General features: G+C 48.2%; 1 protein-coding gene across 8 annotated transcripts in view; it reads right to left on the bottom strand.

Moving 5' to 3' along the window:
• The window catches only part of NFATC1 (nuclear factor of activated T cells 1), a 111,943-nt gene that overhangs the window by 64,384 nt on the left and 31,326 nt on the right, over positions 1-16,233 (bottom strand). For all 8 annotated transcript variants that reach the window (XM_055704755.1, XM_055704756.1, XM_055704758.1 and 5 more), the window contains exons 4-5: positions 3,374-3,576; positions 102-274 (exon numbers count right to left, since the gene is read on the bottom strand). In XM_055704755.1, the coding sequence (XP_055560730.1) occupies positions 102-274; positions 3,374-3,576 (376 nt within the window). The remainder of the gene's footprint in view (positions 1-101; positions 275-3,373; positions 3,577-16,233) is intronic.

Raw genomic sequence — 16,233 nt, 5'->3', positions numbered from 1 at the left:
TGGAAAGCAAATTAAGGTTCACTGACTAGAAGGCAAAGCAAAACCAATGTATAGCACATCAGTGGCACAATACCCAGCGCAAGAAGGATGTTGCTACTTACAGCACTCAATGGGGTTGGAGGCTACTTGCAAGGAGAGGGTCCTGCCGTTGGCCTGTGGGATGTGAACCCTGAAGACCAGCCGCACGCGTGTGTTCTTGCGACCGATGTCTGTCTCTCCCTTGCGCAATTCGATGTCAGAGTTTCGGAGCTTTAATATCCCGGCACAGTCGATGCTATCCAAAAGGAAACACAGAGCAGTCCGTTTCAAGCAGACCTCAGGAAGACATGACCATGCGGCATCTTCCCTCTCTCCTGTACATCCTTCTTAAAAATCTGAGTCGGACATGACCCAATGACCAGGCTGAGCTCAGCAGACTTTGTTAAGCGTAGTGCTTGTATCCACAAGTAGCTGAATTGGGGCTATCTGTAGCTAACAGCTGCTGTTGAGCACACAAATTTAGGACATTACTTCAGTTCCCAGAGGAAGAAAATCTAGAAGATCCTTCCTCCCCAACACATCCTGTAAGGATGGTACTTACAGATTAACCCAAGCCTGAAGAAACAGCGAGACTAGAAACGTCAATGGGATGAGACAGTACCGTGGCAAGTGTTACTAACCCAGAATGAGGGTTACTTATGATTTTGCCTGTTACAAATAATTTGGAGAAAAATCTGACATGATTTTTATTCCAGGGCACAGTCCTGAAAATGCTTATTCATGAGCACAGCTTTCCCTGAGGTCAGTTCTACTGTCAGCATGTTTGGAATTGAATGAGTTGGAAATACTCTCAAGCTGAGCGTTGAGCTGAAGCTCTGCATGAAAGAAACCTAAACTCAGAGTCCTCCCTCCAACATCACGGAAAAACACACTTTTCATCAGACAGAACTACTACTATTTCTAACCTCTCTCTCCTTTTTCTTTAACATTGGTTTTCTCCTGGACGGGTTTACAAATCAGGATTTTTGTCAAAGCAAATTTCAGAGCAAGTTCCCAGAACAAAAGATATATAAACATACGTGCTCAAAAAGCCACTGCAAGAATACCTCCGCTTTGGCCACAACTACAAAGCCTACACGGCAATTTCTTCTGGATACTGGTCTCTGGCATGCATTTTATTACGCTGAATATGCATAGTTTAATTTTATTTTGCACTCAAAGAGTTTAATTCCTGCCCCAGACCTTTGAAGCTCTGTTCTGAAGCAAAGTGCAAACAAGAACTATGGCAGCACTGTCCTGATCTGCATTTTTTCTGAAGTATGGATTTCAGAATAACAAAGAGGCCCTTGCTGATACAACCAAAGAAACTAATGGAAGTACAAAAGCTTCTCAACAACACATATTAGCTGGGGAAGTCATAAGAAATATGAAACATTTGTACCCATGTCAAAATTCTACACAAAGATCCATAAGGTATGGAAGAAACATTGTGTTTCTCAATGCTGTCCCTCTTACAGCAACACTCGTAAAATAAATTCAAAGTGCTTAACGACAATTAGTTCAGAGCCAGTGAAGTTCAGAGAAGAAACAGCATTTAAACTCAGGCTTGGAAGGTCATGGACATTAAAATCTTAAGTCAACAGGAGCAGGTAAATGTGCAAAAGTCTAAACATGCAGATGAGCTTCAGTGTTTCACTGAATCAAGGCCTGAATACACAAAGTATGTGTGAGAAAAGACCTTGGCTCCAAATTCCAATTCATTGTTAGCGCTACTTGAGGTTTTAGACTCCTGATGTGGAAGGCTGATATATGCCAAAGCATTGTTTGTGGTTCTTGAGAGCGCTCTACTACAATCTGGCACACGTCATGAAAATATTCAGCTTGGCTCCCAAACTGTGTGACTACCTTTATTCTAGGGAGAAAGATGATTGAAACAGTAACAACGTTCCTAGATGGCCAAAAACGTGATTCAACCTGGATAAACAGAGGGCCAAATAAGCACCGCGTGGGTACGGACTGGTAAAATCCCAATAACCTCAGTGAAGCCGTGCCAGCCTGCCGCAGGCAGCGCAGGGGGGCAATAATTTTGAGACTCGCCATGGCTTTTAACACAATGCAGTGACAGAGGTCCTCAGGTCTGGAGCCATTGCCCTCAGCCCAGCTGGCAACGCAGCTAAACGCATTCTGGCTCTTCTATTTACATGAGGCACTCCGGGGCATGTTGTACATGACACTGCAAACCAGCCTCTAATAACCGGCGCATGCAGCAGGGCTTCAGGTGCCTGGTACCGCTTCCCACTTCATTAAGGCACAGAAAACTCTATGAATAACAAGGAGCGAAACTGTGATTTTAGTAAGCTCCCTGGGATTTTCCAGTGTTGTTTGCTTGCCTTCCATCTGCCTACCCGCTTATCTTTCTGTCTCCCTATACATACACACTAAGGTGCGTGCGTCTCTATATAAATACGACATGTTCGCACTGACACGCACGCCGGGGGCTGTACGTGCACACCAGCACACAGATTCCTCCCAAGGCAGACACCTGGGTAAGGGTCAGGGTGATTTGAACCAAGGGGGAGAGGACTCTGATAAGGGCTAGGATCACTTCAACGAGTGGGGCAGAGAGAATGGGATTAAATAATGCAGAGGGTCTCGCATATGCCATGATATGACAGAGGGGGATATTTGAGCCCTTATATACAATCCTGTAATGAAATTCACCTGTGTGTAATGGACCTATGGGGCACTTCATCGTCACTCAGACTCTACTAATCCAGAGATCCTAAGACGTCCATGCCTGCTTCCCTGCATAGGACTAAATATACCCCACTTTAGTAACTCCAACCTGTAAGGTGTATCACCTTTACTCTTCCTCTTCATTCTAGAAGCTTTGCTTCTAAACAAATGCCATGAAAAATGCTGATTTTTATTACGTAAGAAATAAGAGTAGTTTTATTTGTCTCAAAAAACCACTCGGGTATTTGGAAATGCTCTCTACGAGTTTCCTTTGACATCCAAAGATAAATTTTAATAGGCCCTGTTCCTTGTGCTAGTGCATATAGGAGCAAGAGGTGTCATATTTAGAAACTAAATGCAGGAGCTGAGGTAGGAGATATTTACAGCTTGGTAACTGAGATACTTATTTTAAATAGCAAATAAGCACGTTGGCTGAAACTCTAGAATGAAAGCAATCAGTTGTCATAAATATTTGTGAAGTTCATTTTGCTGTTAAGCTGATGAGGGGCAATTTGTCCTGGCAAAGATGTGAAAACCTACTATTACAGAGAGAATTGGAAAAAAAAAATGCTAGGAAAATTGTGTACAAACAAAACCCAACGCAGAAGAAATCAAGCGAGGCAACCAAGAGGAAACTGCTAGGATGCTTGGGTCTTACATTGCTCTCATGTTGTTCTCTGGCAGAAGTGGAATTTCCAGGACTTTGGTGTTGGAAAGTATCGTTTCGTGGCTGGTGGTGGAAACGGTCTTCCCAGTGATTCGGTGAACCTGGTAGAAAGCATGGGGTCGCAGCAGGCGGTCGTCTGCAGTCCCAATGAACAGCTGTAGCGTGAGTGGCTCGCTTTCTAAGTAACCGTGTAGCTGGCAAGAGAACAGAAAACGCCCACTGAGCACCATGCACATAAACTGCTAGGAATCAATTAAATTTTTATAAGCAGGAGAGCCTAATTCAAGGAGAGAACTTGCGACAGGTGCTATGTGTTAAGTTTCCCCCTTCCATTTTTCCTGTAACATAATATTGGTACAATAAAAAGGTGCACTCAGAAAATGTCTCATTATCCTAAAGGACCTGAGGCACTTTAGATGGGGCGAGCTTTGGAGTGCTCCCGCTACCTCCACAGAAAGCTCTGCATAAATTCTGCTGCGGCGTTTCGCAAAAAAACACAATGAAGCCAATGTTCCCTCCCAGTACCGAGGGTGGCAAAAACAGACGGGGTTTGCCAGTGGGCAGGACACAACCCACCTATCCCTGAGCCTCCCGGATCGTCCCTCGTGCAGCCACAGGCTGCTGCTCCTCACACATCCCCTCATTAAGTGATTTTTATGCTGGTAAATACCTCCTGGGACAGCATGGGAACAGATCACATATACACGGCGAGTAGCTCACCATGTGTGTCAAATTCTTGTTATAATCGCACAAAAATCTCATTGAAGCTACTGGGCCTGACTTGAACCTCATCCACATTACAGTGACCGCTCTGATGACAAGAGTTATTTCTGCCGCCGGCGGGGGCCGAAGCCGGAGCAGAGCCTGACCTCATCCCCACCCCCTCCTGAAGAAGCTACTCCGGTTTCACGGTGGTGCGAAGGAGACCACGGGTGGAGCTGCCTGGGGACGGCTCCAACCTCAGCTTAACGCTGCTGCCCGACGCTGGGAAACGAGTCTTACAAAAATAGTGACCTTGCAGCAGTCAGCTGCGACGCCTGGTCCCAAGGAGGGGAGGGTGCTGCCCCTGCCAAGAGAGGAGCGTGGCAAGGTGATGATGGCTCCCAGGAGATGCACAGAGGAAGCCAGCATGCTCTGTCGTAGGTTTAGGTTCCTAATCGAACGGTTCAGGTGGGTTTGGCAACAAGTCACCCACCGCCACTAAACCTGACAGATCAAAATTAGACCACTGGCCTTAATTTAGTAAGAAGCAACACTTTTTATTTATGGTGCACGCAAGTTCAAAGCAAAGCAAAGCTGAAAGCGAGTGGACACATCTGTATCAAATGTTGTTGATGATTGTGTTTTGCTTGCCTTCACTCTCCTTAAATCTTAAAAAGTAATTGGTGGCTTCATCATAACGTAAGGCCTATCTCCCCAGGGTATTTTACCCAGGAATGCTATTAAGAGAAAAGACCTCTAGTCACTTTTGCTCCATGAGCTCTGCCAAATTCTGGTGAGTGCCAACACAGGCACGGAGCCTTCCCAGTGCTACCGAACACAATGACGGCAACAGGAATGCCTGAGGCCGTGATTCAGGTACCATGGTGACTGAGGCATGAGCGAGGAAGGACGCTGTGCCCAGGCATATCTCCCATCGCCAATGGAAGCTCCCAGAACGGCTGGTGGCCACGGGGAAGTCCCCATCCTATTCCTTGCTGTCCCATCCCCACACCTGACAGCCCAGGCACGCACCAGCGGGGCTGGCAGAGTGACCTGGATTCAGCCCGGGCTGATCCCACAGTGGCACAGCCAAGGTGACGGGTACTGCGGGGCAGCTTTGATCGAGTGGCACGCAGGTTTGCAGGGGGAAAATAAGGCAGTGTGACACACCAGCCGGGTAAACGTCTACGCGTTATCAGCGGTCACTTCTCCAACTCGTCATGGATGGTGCTTTTTATAGAGAGTGTAAAATTAAAACAAACACATATTGAATTACAAGGCCGCTTAAAAGGTAAAAATAGACTAGCGAGTAACTCAAACCTCAATTCAGCAAAAGCAAAATCACACACTGAGGTACCCATATGTTTTACTGAATCCGGGCAAAGGGGACAAAAAATGTTGGTCTTGCATTGGATTCTGCTATTTCAGGCTTTATCATTAAACCTGAACTTGGCTGCTGTTGTATCTCGCAAACTCCTGCCAAGTCTTGGCTTGTGCTTTTCCCACGGGTTCCTACCAGGAGGCCACCAAACACCCAAAGGCCTCGGCTTCACGCACCTGCCCTCCCCCGAGAAGCATTCACATGCTGGAAAATAAATAATAAGATCTCAGATGCACGTGTTGCATTAGTTTTTTAAGTTTGTGATCTTTAGACTAATTTATGCTTGGATTTTTTTAAAGGCCCTGTCGCAAAGCCATGCTGGGCTCTGCTTTGGGTCCATTACCCCACACTTACCCACTGCCCAGAAGCTACTGCGGCACCTGAGGACAAGTAGTGGCTCCAGCACTGAACAAACGTGTTTTCTGGAGCTGGGAATTCTCAAAAACGTCCAGAAAGACTAATGTAATCACTATACAGTTGATTTTGCTGCCCTCAAAACAGGCAAAATCCGCACTCACGTCATACTGGAAGCTTCATGCCGCATTCTGCCGTAGGAGGTGCCTGATCTCCAATATGTATTTCCCTTTGCATTTTACCCATTGCATCACATTATTTACTTTTGTATTATGTCATATAATCATGTATGCCAACAGAAGCAATAAAAGAAAATGATGCAAGGATTAACATTTAAAGGGGCACATACTGGGTGACTAATTTTAGATCATGCACCCCACGCACGATTTCTGTGACAGACAGCGTGGAGCTCTGGGAGTTTTCAGCATGCTGTAGGTGTCTGGAGAATGGGAAACGTTTTGCTTACCCTCAGCTGGGCGCAGCAAGAAGATTCTGCGGCTCCCTCAAAATACAGGAGCATAGCATTACCATCATGTCGCTCAGCATGGCAACGAGGGGAGCGGTGGCAGGGAAGGCAGAGCTGCTGTACTGCCGGCTGACAGATTTATCAACAGGTAAAGGGAATATCCAACAGGACAGATGTAAAAGGGGACGGGGGGAAAAGGGGACTGAGTGTTTTTCTTGGTGAGGAAAGATCTTGCACGTTCACATCCATGCATATTTTCCAAACATGCTCTGGAATACTGTACTCAGTGGTATAACGATTCTGTTTCCTGGCGTGCAACATGGGATGCATGCGTCAGACACCCTATTTTTATCTTTTTCTCTGTGTAACACAGTCCAAAGCTCTTCTCTTAATGACTCAGCGGCTGAGCACAGGTGACAAAGGCTGCTCTCAGCTACAGCATTCATAATAAAGGATATGCCTTCCCTACCAAGCATGCTTTGCTTGGCAATATGTAGATGCAAGTGGAAAGAGCTGTACTTTCCCCTGCTGTGAAAGTGCAAAAGGACTTAGCTGCAAATCCGGATCAGGTGCACAATGTTTTTGAATGAGTTTTCCTTCCCAAATAAAGGTGAGGATACAGCAGTCACACGGTTTAGTGCAAAAGCAGATGCATGCAAAACTTAGGTATGCAGATAAGGCCTCTGTGGTCTGTGTTTTTGGGTTTTGAAATGAAAGTAGGTCATAATTCTCTCGTTCTGACCGACCACTGACTACTCTGCTCTTTTTCCCTCTGAGCAACACTGCTGAAAATGTCTGAACTGGTCTCAAATGATATTTGCATTTATATTGTCTGAAGCTGCTAAGATCAAAATCAGACTTAACTGTGGGCCTGTTTTATACTCCCCTAACTCTATCAGAAGCGATGCAGTTACTGGTAATTAACAGCCAAACAGGACCGATCACAGTTAAGCTCTTTGTCACCCTACATCATCTTACGCAAGAGCAAGGGAAAGGCTGCACCAGCTGGGCGACTGCTCCACCGCACCAAGCTTTCCCTGGGATTCCTACACCTCTCCGTCATCGCTTTCACAACGCCCTCTCCCACCAGCACGTCTTGATTCTCAGCAGCAGACTGCCGCTCATCTCGGCGCCGGGTGCCAAAGCAAACCCCAGCCTCTCCCCGGGGAGAGCGCCGAGCGCTGTGCGTCAGGGCTCAATGTTTCTGCCCGTCCAGGTGTCGCGGCGCTGAATGCCAGGCATCTTCCTCCGGCGGCCAGCAAATTGCAAGAGGAACGGTCTGCATCATCCCTCACAGCCCACAGCGACTGCAAGGTACTGCCTGATTCAGTCCTACAGCAACGATAACCTGAGGTTTATCCCAGACATGAGCGCACCCAGCCTGCCTGGATCCCAACTGTGTGCCCGGTGCACATCTATGAAATCTGGCAATGGGAATTAAACAGACTTGAAAAACGATGAGCAGAAGGAGGTGAGGAGCTTTTAACACCAGCGTTAGTGAAAAAAAGCAAAACCTCCCCAAACCTCACTATAGTTACTGAATTTTGAGGAATTTTTGCAAATGTCACGTCCAATAACTCAAATGCTATTTCAGCATCAGTGGTTATTCTAGAGTCTGTGAGAAAACCTCTATTATTTAAGCCACGGCATTTATTTTAAGAAACATGGTTGAAATATTCTGTGTGCTCCCTTCCAAGCGCTTTATGCTTTTGGCATGCCGAAGTATCTGTTTAAATGCTCAGAAAGCTACCTGTCATAACAGGGAGCCCTCTGTGCCTGGAGAGGCTCCGGGAGGCCACCGAAAGCATGGCCCCGTTCCGACGGGACCCCCCAGCCAGGTACACCCTGCACACCCACCCGTGCCGCCAGGAAAAAAGGGAACTGCCCCACAGAACAGCTTTTCAGCGCACTCCTTGGGAGCTCTGGGAAAAGGCTGCAAACACCCAACAGCAGTCCACTCCTTCACACTCTGACTCTGTAAATACATGAAATGACCGCAGCGGCTGATTTAGGGCTCAGCCCCGCGCAGGGCGCTCAGGGCAGAGCTCCCACAAATACCAAAGTGGGGCATGACCAGGGGCTTCACATTGACCCTCTAAGCCAGGCAGCAAGCTACTGGGGGTTGCATCCTTAATGATAAGGATGTGCCCAAAAATTCCACAGGTAACATCCCTATCAGCCATGCATCTACAAACACGTGTGCCTGTTCTTTGTACGTTCAGTACACAATAAAGGCAACAAGTAAATACACCCACTTATGCCTCTAAAAATAGTAAGGACAACATTGACATTTTCTTATCCAACCATGTAAGGGATGGCCACGCTGCCTGCAGCAGGTACCGCAGCGCTTACGCTCAGCATTGCCTTACACATCCATCCATCCCACCTGCACTCTGAGACCTGCTCAGGGAACACCCGGAGTCGGTCTGGAGAGAATCATAAGTGAGACTAAACACCCAGTCTGGGGAAAGGGGGCTTCCGTCCCTTTTTTTCCCATCAGTGTTTTGAACATAATTCCAATGCTTTCAAAAAGGTCAAACAGGATAAAATCTATAAAACAGTGAAATTTATGAAGTGATTGCTGCTCTCCTCTCTCAGCCAGAGCTCTGGGAGCGACATGCTAAATCGCTTGATTGCGAACTTTCTCAAGCAGCAGGTCTTTTTTGTAACTGCACAAGTGAATGATAAAATGAAACAAATTGTCACATCTTGAAAAAGTACCAAATATACAGCCTCAAAAAGTAGCATCAGCAAGTGCTCAGCATCCTGATTTTTTTAAAAACCAAATTGAACATCAAACTATTTGAACTACAAAGAAAATGCACAAACATTTTGGGTATTGATTTCAGCTGCGAGCACCAAGCACACATAAAAATAGGGTCATCAATCTGATTTTTAAGAAAAAGAATGTACTTTCAGCTACCATGGAGAAGCACTAGAAGACGTAAGCCATCGCACCATGGGCTTAAATGGGAAGAGGGAAAAGCTGGTCTTGCAAGCAATGACTGTGATGTGAAGCGAAGGCACCGAGGGCGAAGTCAGGAGTCTGGGCATCTGTTCTGGTGTGCACCGCAGAGATCTCGCCCGACCTTCACCTGCCTCCGTGCCCCCGGCTGACACCCAGAGCCTCCCACTGAAGGCTGAGGGAGCCAGCAGCCTATGGCGCTGGTGGAAAAGATGCAAAAAGGCTGCCTTCCTCATTGCAAAATTCCCTCCACCTGTTCTGCCCCTTTTTGGCTCCAAACTCCTTTGCTAGGGGAGGCTTCAGGAAAACACACATCTCAGGTGCCCATGGCAGGTGGCTGTAGATGCTCTCCACTCAGCCTCCTCCCCCAAACCAAAGGGCTTAGCACCCAGTGCCATGCGCGGTGGCTCGCTGACTAACAGGGACTCAGGCCCCCCTGCTGGAGGGGGAAGCCGGGCGCCCCCGCTGCGGGCCAGGGCAGCTGCAGGGAGCCAGCAGGCAGCTGCCCCTGCGCTACAGGGTGGGCTCCAGGTCCGGCAACCCCCCGCTGAGGGACACAGAGCAGCCCTGGCACTGCAGACACAGCCAGGCATGCAGTATCTGCAGACCGCTGCAGCACCCACTCACCACAGCGGTGCGCATCATCCCCGCTTCTTTTGAGCCATTTCTCTCCACCTTCAGCATCACGCTCTGCAGGTGCACGTGCTTCAGCCGCTGCCGTACCACACACATGCCCTTCGCGCTTTTTAGGTTTCTGGCCACCCAGAAGGATGCAGGCTGCTGCAGCACAGCATACCTGGGGCTGAGAGAGGCACATCGTCCTGAGCAGTACCCCTTCCAGTTTTCGGATGAGGTGCAAAGCTCAGGCCCAGACTCCTTGTTGGCATGGAGTCAAAATGAAGGTGCTAAACTTGGCCCACTGGGATGCTCCTGTACACTCTGTTCTCTTGTGAGAGCACAAACCAAAAACAAAAAAAGAGGAGCATCTTACTCAAGATGCAGCAGAGCAGACAGACTTCAGACTAAGAAATAATTAAACAAATAAATAAATAAACCCAGAAAATAAAACACCTCCTTAGGAGCTGAGGTGACCCTCTTCTCTTCTGCAGCTTCTGCTGAACTTTATCTGACACAGTTAACCAATAAAAGTGTCTAATTTATGCCCTTTCTGACTTAATATACATGCTACTGCCCCTTAGTCCTTCACTTACTTCAAGTAAAAATGTAACAGGAATTCCTACAGGGGTTTTTTTGTGCTGCTTTCAAGATTTATTTTTCCTTTCTAAAACTAATTTTCCTTGGATTCACTCAAACTCTGTTTTAAGATCCAAGTGTAGTCAGTCCACAAATAAAAATAAGATGGCTTGCTCCTGCAAAGGGCTAAGCTTGGGCAGAGGGTGAGAGCTGGACAGGAAGAGTGAATGGAAAACAGCAGGAGTGTGTTTTATGTGGCACTTTCTAGTGCTGCCACTTGGACTTTAATTCAACAGTGCAGCAAAAGAGCAGCTGTTCACATCATGATGAATAAAGATCTATATAAAACTTCCAGCTGCAAATACGCTGCGAGGAATTATTAATCTTAATGTAATAGAATGCTGTACACTCAGTCACTGGCTCACAAGTAATTTCGGTTTCTATCCAGGGAAAAACAGGCTTCGTGGCTGCTGGCTCTCAGCACAACCATGCAATCTCCTTGTCTAAACAGCCGCAAGACGCTGGTCCCTATTTCTAGGAAGGATTTTCCTCCTCAAAAATACACGTACCTAGAAACCAGCCCAAGTCACACCGCTCCTGAAACTGTCAGACTCACAAGAGGGATGCCCATCAGAAAAGGAGAATGAACGTGTAGGTCCTGGGCACCTTATTCACTGGGACACCGGGAAGTCATTACTGCTCTCATGCCATCTTCTAGCAGAAGACTGAAGAGACGTCCTTCCCCTAACCCCTGCTGCCTCCCCACGCTCCCCAGCCTGGCAGCCAGCCCCCTCCCCACCATCACTCCCAAAGCTCCCCGTGGGACAGGGCTGCAGAGAGCTGCTCCCCGCGGAGGGATGCAGAGGACACCCATGCCAGGCAGGCCACTTAAATGCAGACCTTTTCCTTTGGCTGTCGCAGGGGAGGAGAGCTGCTCCCCTGGACAGCTTGCCCTACTGCATGGCCACTGTGTGAGAGCCTTCAGGGTTGCCCCCGGCAGCTCGCGCGCACCTGCGGCTGGGTGCGATCCTGAGCAGAACAAAGCTGAAGCACAGGGAGGCTTTAAATTGCATTAAGTAAATGGAGGCTGGCAACGGAGAGAGGGGCTCTGGAAACCACGATTAAAATTCTGGGTCTGGGGGTAAGTCCAGTGCACTAGTGCCCTCCCTGAACTACCCAACCCCTCGATCTACTCAGCTGCCACTCAAACATTTGCCCTCAGCATCTGTAACAGCTGTCAGTTTGGACAGTCACACCCACAGCCATGTAACAGTTAAAAAAAAAATAAATCACCGGAGCACTGCAACAGGAATTTATTACATATTCTCAAGCAGATACCCCAGGCAAGCTTGTACTTGCGAACCTGCCTTTCGTCATGCCGCTGACACATCGCCTGCATCCAGCACGCTCCCATTTGTGGCTGAGCACAGGCCGGGATGCTCAGGCGTGTGCCAGGTGCCGTCAGCGCCAGCAGGACGGGCGCGATGCCCTCACTGATGCCGCTCAGCCCTGCTGCCCGTGCCCACCGGCGGCTCCCCCAGACGTCAGGCACCCCCAGGCCCGAGCGCCGTGCTGTCACTCGGTGGCCCGCCAGCGTGGCACGATCTGCGGCACTTGGAACGCCGCCCCTGCAGAGCCGAGAGCAGCGGGGCGCCCAGCTCCGCTGGGGCTGTCTGCTCCAGGCCAAGGCTCCTGGCGGGCCGCTCCTGCACACTGAGATCTGCGCGGGCTTGCACGGGACGGGGGCAACACAGCCCAGGCAGAACACATCTGGGGTTCAGCAACACCAGTGAGGCGGTATTAGACCAGAAATGGTTGCTTTCCCCTGAAATTTTAACTCCTATCCAAACGACATTTATTTCAACTGCTACTGAAGACAGAAAGCTGGGGCTATGTTTAAAGGCTTTATCTCTGTAAATATTTGGAGAGCTATAAATACTGAGCCATATTCATAACATGAAAATTGGACTTACTGTTCTGTTGCCACAAAAATTACTATAAATATACTTCCAATTCTTAATTTCTTGGATTTGCCAAGAACTCCTTTAAAAAGACAAAAAAAAAAGTCTTATGTAAGACGTCTTGCTATTTAATTAGCCATCGGAGTCAAAGGCCACAGCACAGAGCAGGAACTGAAAACTCAGTGATAGAGGCAGACAAAGCACATAGTGCACTAGCACGCTACAGAGCCCAACGTCCCAAGTGGGACTTGTTATAATAGGCAGCCCATGAGTCAAACCCTGCCTGCCTTCTGCCTTTGGGGAATGGAGGGAGCGGGGAGGGAGGCTGGCGGGAGAGCTGAAATAAACCTCCTCACTGCTTCTGCAAGTCACATGAATACCGATGGCTTCCAAATTTCCTGGTAACTCTGTCCGCTTTTTGGTGTTTTTTTTTTAATGCAGAAACTAATTGAAGAAGGAGAGCATTTCAAGACATTTTATAAAAGTGCAGAGCAAGGATGGCTTCACAGCTGAAGGAGCAGTGAGTGGGGCATAGGCTGATCGAGTTCCCGTCTCCAGCTCTGCCAGATAGCTTTTGCTTCATCATGGATACATGACTTGATTAGAGCAGAGAAAATTTCATAACAAGTTTTTACATATTTCCAGCCTGCTCTATGTTTAATCAATTTGGGCTTCAGCCTTCTTATAAAATAAAAGCCAGTAACTGTGCCATGTGGCCGGGTAACTCTTTCTTCACGATGGAAAATGCAGCGCTCTGGTTCCAATCCTCACATGATTTACACCCGTGTTCCTTGGGGAGTAAAGCAGCTTAATGCAACCCCCTCACTCTTTGGAGTCAGAAGAGCGCTGTCTGCATGTGTATATCCCTCAAGACAGGTTCTGCATCCCAACTCCAAAAAAGTGTTGTCGCCACATGCACAAGATTCATAAAGAGGCTGTTTGTGACTCCTGCCTGGGAGCAGAGAAGGGCAGTGCATTTTGCCAGGTCACTATACACTTCTAGTCCTACTCTCCTTCCACAAGCCACCTTTGATCCACCTGGTCCTACAGCTCCGATTACGCTGCAGTTTTATCTGAGAGCGTGCCTGCCACGGAAACATCTTACTGCAGCCATAAAAATAGGTCAGGTATATCTTATAGCTCAGCTTCAAGGTTTTGACCTCCAAGGCAGTCTGACTAAACTGTGAAAAATCCAGCGAGATTGGATTCCACACTGTAAACTGTTTGAGGGCAATGGTGATGCCACTGGTTGACGTCACTTTTTTTACCAAAATAAAAAATCAAAGGATGCAACAGAGCAGGCTCTGACCAACACACATAACGCAGCAGCTCTGCCCAGCAGGCCACAGGGACTAAAGTGAACTGAAAGGCCTGTGATCTCCAACCACAAGTAAATAAAAGAAGCACAAAAGTCTCTTAGATAAACTTTCTCAACATATACAGACTATTTTCAATTGATCATTCTAAACATTGTCATGTTGAGTAACATTCTTTAGCAACAGCTGTTGCACTAGAATTTCATCCAAATACTGACAAGCTAATACCACAGCCCTGCTTAAAGCTAGCAAGACAGCCAAATAACATGTTGCAAATGTTAATGGCAGAACTTGCCAGTAAGAGCTTTACGGAGCAGCTTAATCCGCTGCTGCAAATGGACGACACCTTGCTGCAGTTGCCGCAGCAGGATGCAAGGAGGATGCTGAGGGCAGCACCTTCTCCTTTGAAGGGAGGTACGGTGAGTGCTGGTGGCCAGGCCCTGTGTTTTTGCACACAAACCAAGACAGCAGCTCTATCGACCTGCTGACCTCAGACACAAAGGCTCTGGCACATGTCAAGCCCCCAGCCAGCAGTAGGCACAGCAGAGCTTTAGCAGGCACTGCTCCTCCTGCCACACTCACGCCCTGCCAGGGTGTCTAACCTAAGAAGTAAACCTCGGTCCTGGCAAACCGGTAGGATCTTAAAGCCTGCTGGGCCCAGCTACGCGTAATTACACACAACACATCAAGTCAAAAAGAAACAGGGAAAAGCGAGGTGATTCACGCCACCTAACTTTAACATGCACAGGCTGGACAACAACAGGGTCTAGTCACTTTGACTGCCTTCGCAGCCAGCACAGCAAGGCGTGCACTCTGAAGGTGTGACCTGCCTGGGCTGCTTCAGAAGTTCACATCAAGGCAAAATTAATAGCTCCCTGAACCCTACACCAACAAGCCTTCCCCTGATTACAGAGAGAAACTGAGGCAATGAGCTCACCTGCAGCCACCTACGGTTAGCCAAAGCAGCCCAAACGCAGACGTGCCCCTGTGCCAGCCCAGGCCACGCTCCAGCGCGGGGTGTCCCACGACCAGCACGCACTTTGGGCGGTCACCTACGGCTTCCACCGCAGGGCTACGGGACCACCCGCTCAGATGGCTGCTCTGCAGCCCTTTGCTCGCCCAGCAGGGAAGGGCAGGCTCAGCTCCAGCACTGCTGAGCTTCAGTGCTTCAGCTTCTCCACCCTGACTTCAGGTACCTCGCACCCAACAACGCAGGGCGGGCAGCAGGTGGTTGCAGCTGGAAGATGGAGACCTCCAGCCTCCCTGCCCATGCCTGAGACGCAGCTGATGTCCCTCCCTTCCCCCAGCACAGCGGTGCAGCAAGGGGCAACTCATTCGCGTGCAAAGACTGCAGCAACCCCCCCGGCCCAACCTCAGCTCTGCAGCACACGGGCAATCTTGCAGCAGCACCACGTGCATTTTCAGTGGCCTTGCTGTTGCGTCAAAACTGGGGTGCATGTTGCAATCACAACAAAAATACAGCCCCGAGCACTATTGCTGCTAACGTTCATTTTTATATTAAATTTGAACACGTATTACATGCTTTTCTGCTACAAAGAGGGAAAAGTGCATTTGCTAACAACTGGAGATACGAGAGGCTAAAGGGCAAATTTCATCATATTTTTCTTTATTTTATTTACTTTAGTCAAGACTGGAGGAACAGAATAATGCTTTTACTCATCAGATGGTTTTCCTAAAAGCATCTGCTATTCGGGCCAGGCTTCTCAGTTAATGCTGCCCTGTGATTACAGTAACTACCCATACACCATCTACCTGGGCTGAGAGCGTCAGCACCTTCACCGACACCAGCATCCCGCAGAGCCACAGCCTGCGCCAGCACCGCCACCGTGCCGCCTTGCTCCTTGCACAACCGCCCCAGTCCGCCGCCACCCCAGCGAGGGCGCCTGCAGCCAGCAGCAGGGCCACGGCAGTTCGCATATTTTAAGGTTTTCCTCACAACCGGGAGGGATTAGAAAATGGGGCTTTGATGTGTTCAGGACATGTGCTTGAGATTACTTGTGTACCTCGACGCTGCTAGCACATGTGCCTGCAAGTTGTGGTCTAGATTTGTTTGTCCCTGGAAGCTGATGTTTGCAGCTGTGGGTGGAGTTTGTGTAATAATCTGTAACTGTAAGCCATTCCATAGTCCATAACACTCTACAACCTATGTTCGGTAACAATATTTGAGTCTATATTGAGGAATATTACATTACTGCAGAATAAAAGCACCGAGACATAAGGCCCACATAAAGAAAATAACACCACTGCAAGAGAAGTGGTTGAAAATTAATTTGAAAGTCACTGGGAAAATTATTGCAGGATTATTATGGATTACTGATGAATAAAGGCTGTCTATATCTTTTTTCTAAAAAAAGCTGCACATTCCAAGCCATTTTGTGAATTCCTGCATATATGGGGAAAGACATACATACCTTATGTAGCTTTTTTTTTCTACTCTAAGATGACAAACATTACCTAAATTTCGTTACACGTATGAACACAGCAGCTCTGT

The sequence above is a fragment of the Falco cherrug genome, chromosome 3, assembly GCF_023634085.1.
Source record: "Falco cherrug isolate bFalChe1 chromosome 3, bFalChe1.pri, whole genome shotgun sequence".
Taxonomy (NCBI): domain Eukaryota; kingdom Metazoa; phylum Chordata; class Aves; order Falconiformes; family Falconidae; genus Falco; species Falco cherrug.
Note: the sequence above shows the minus strand (reverse complement) of the source record. Positions and strands in the feature narration are given on the sequence as shown.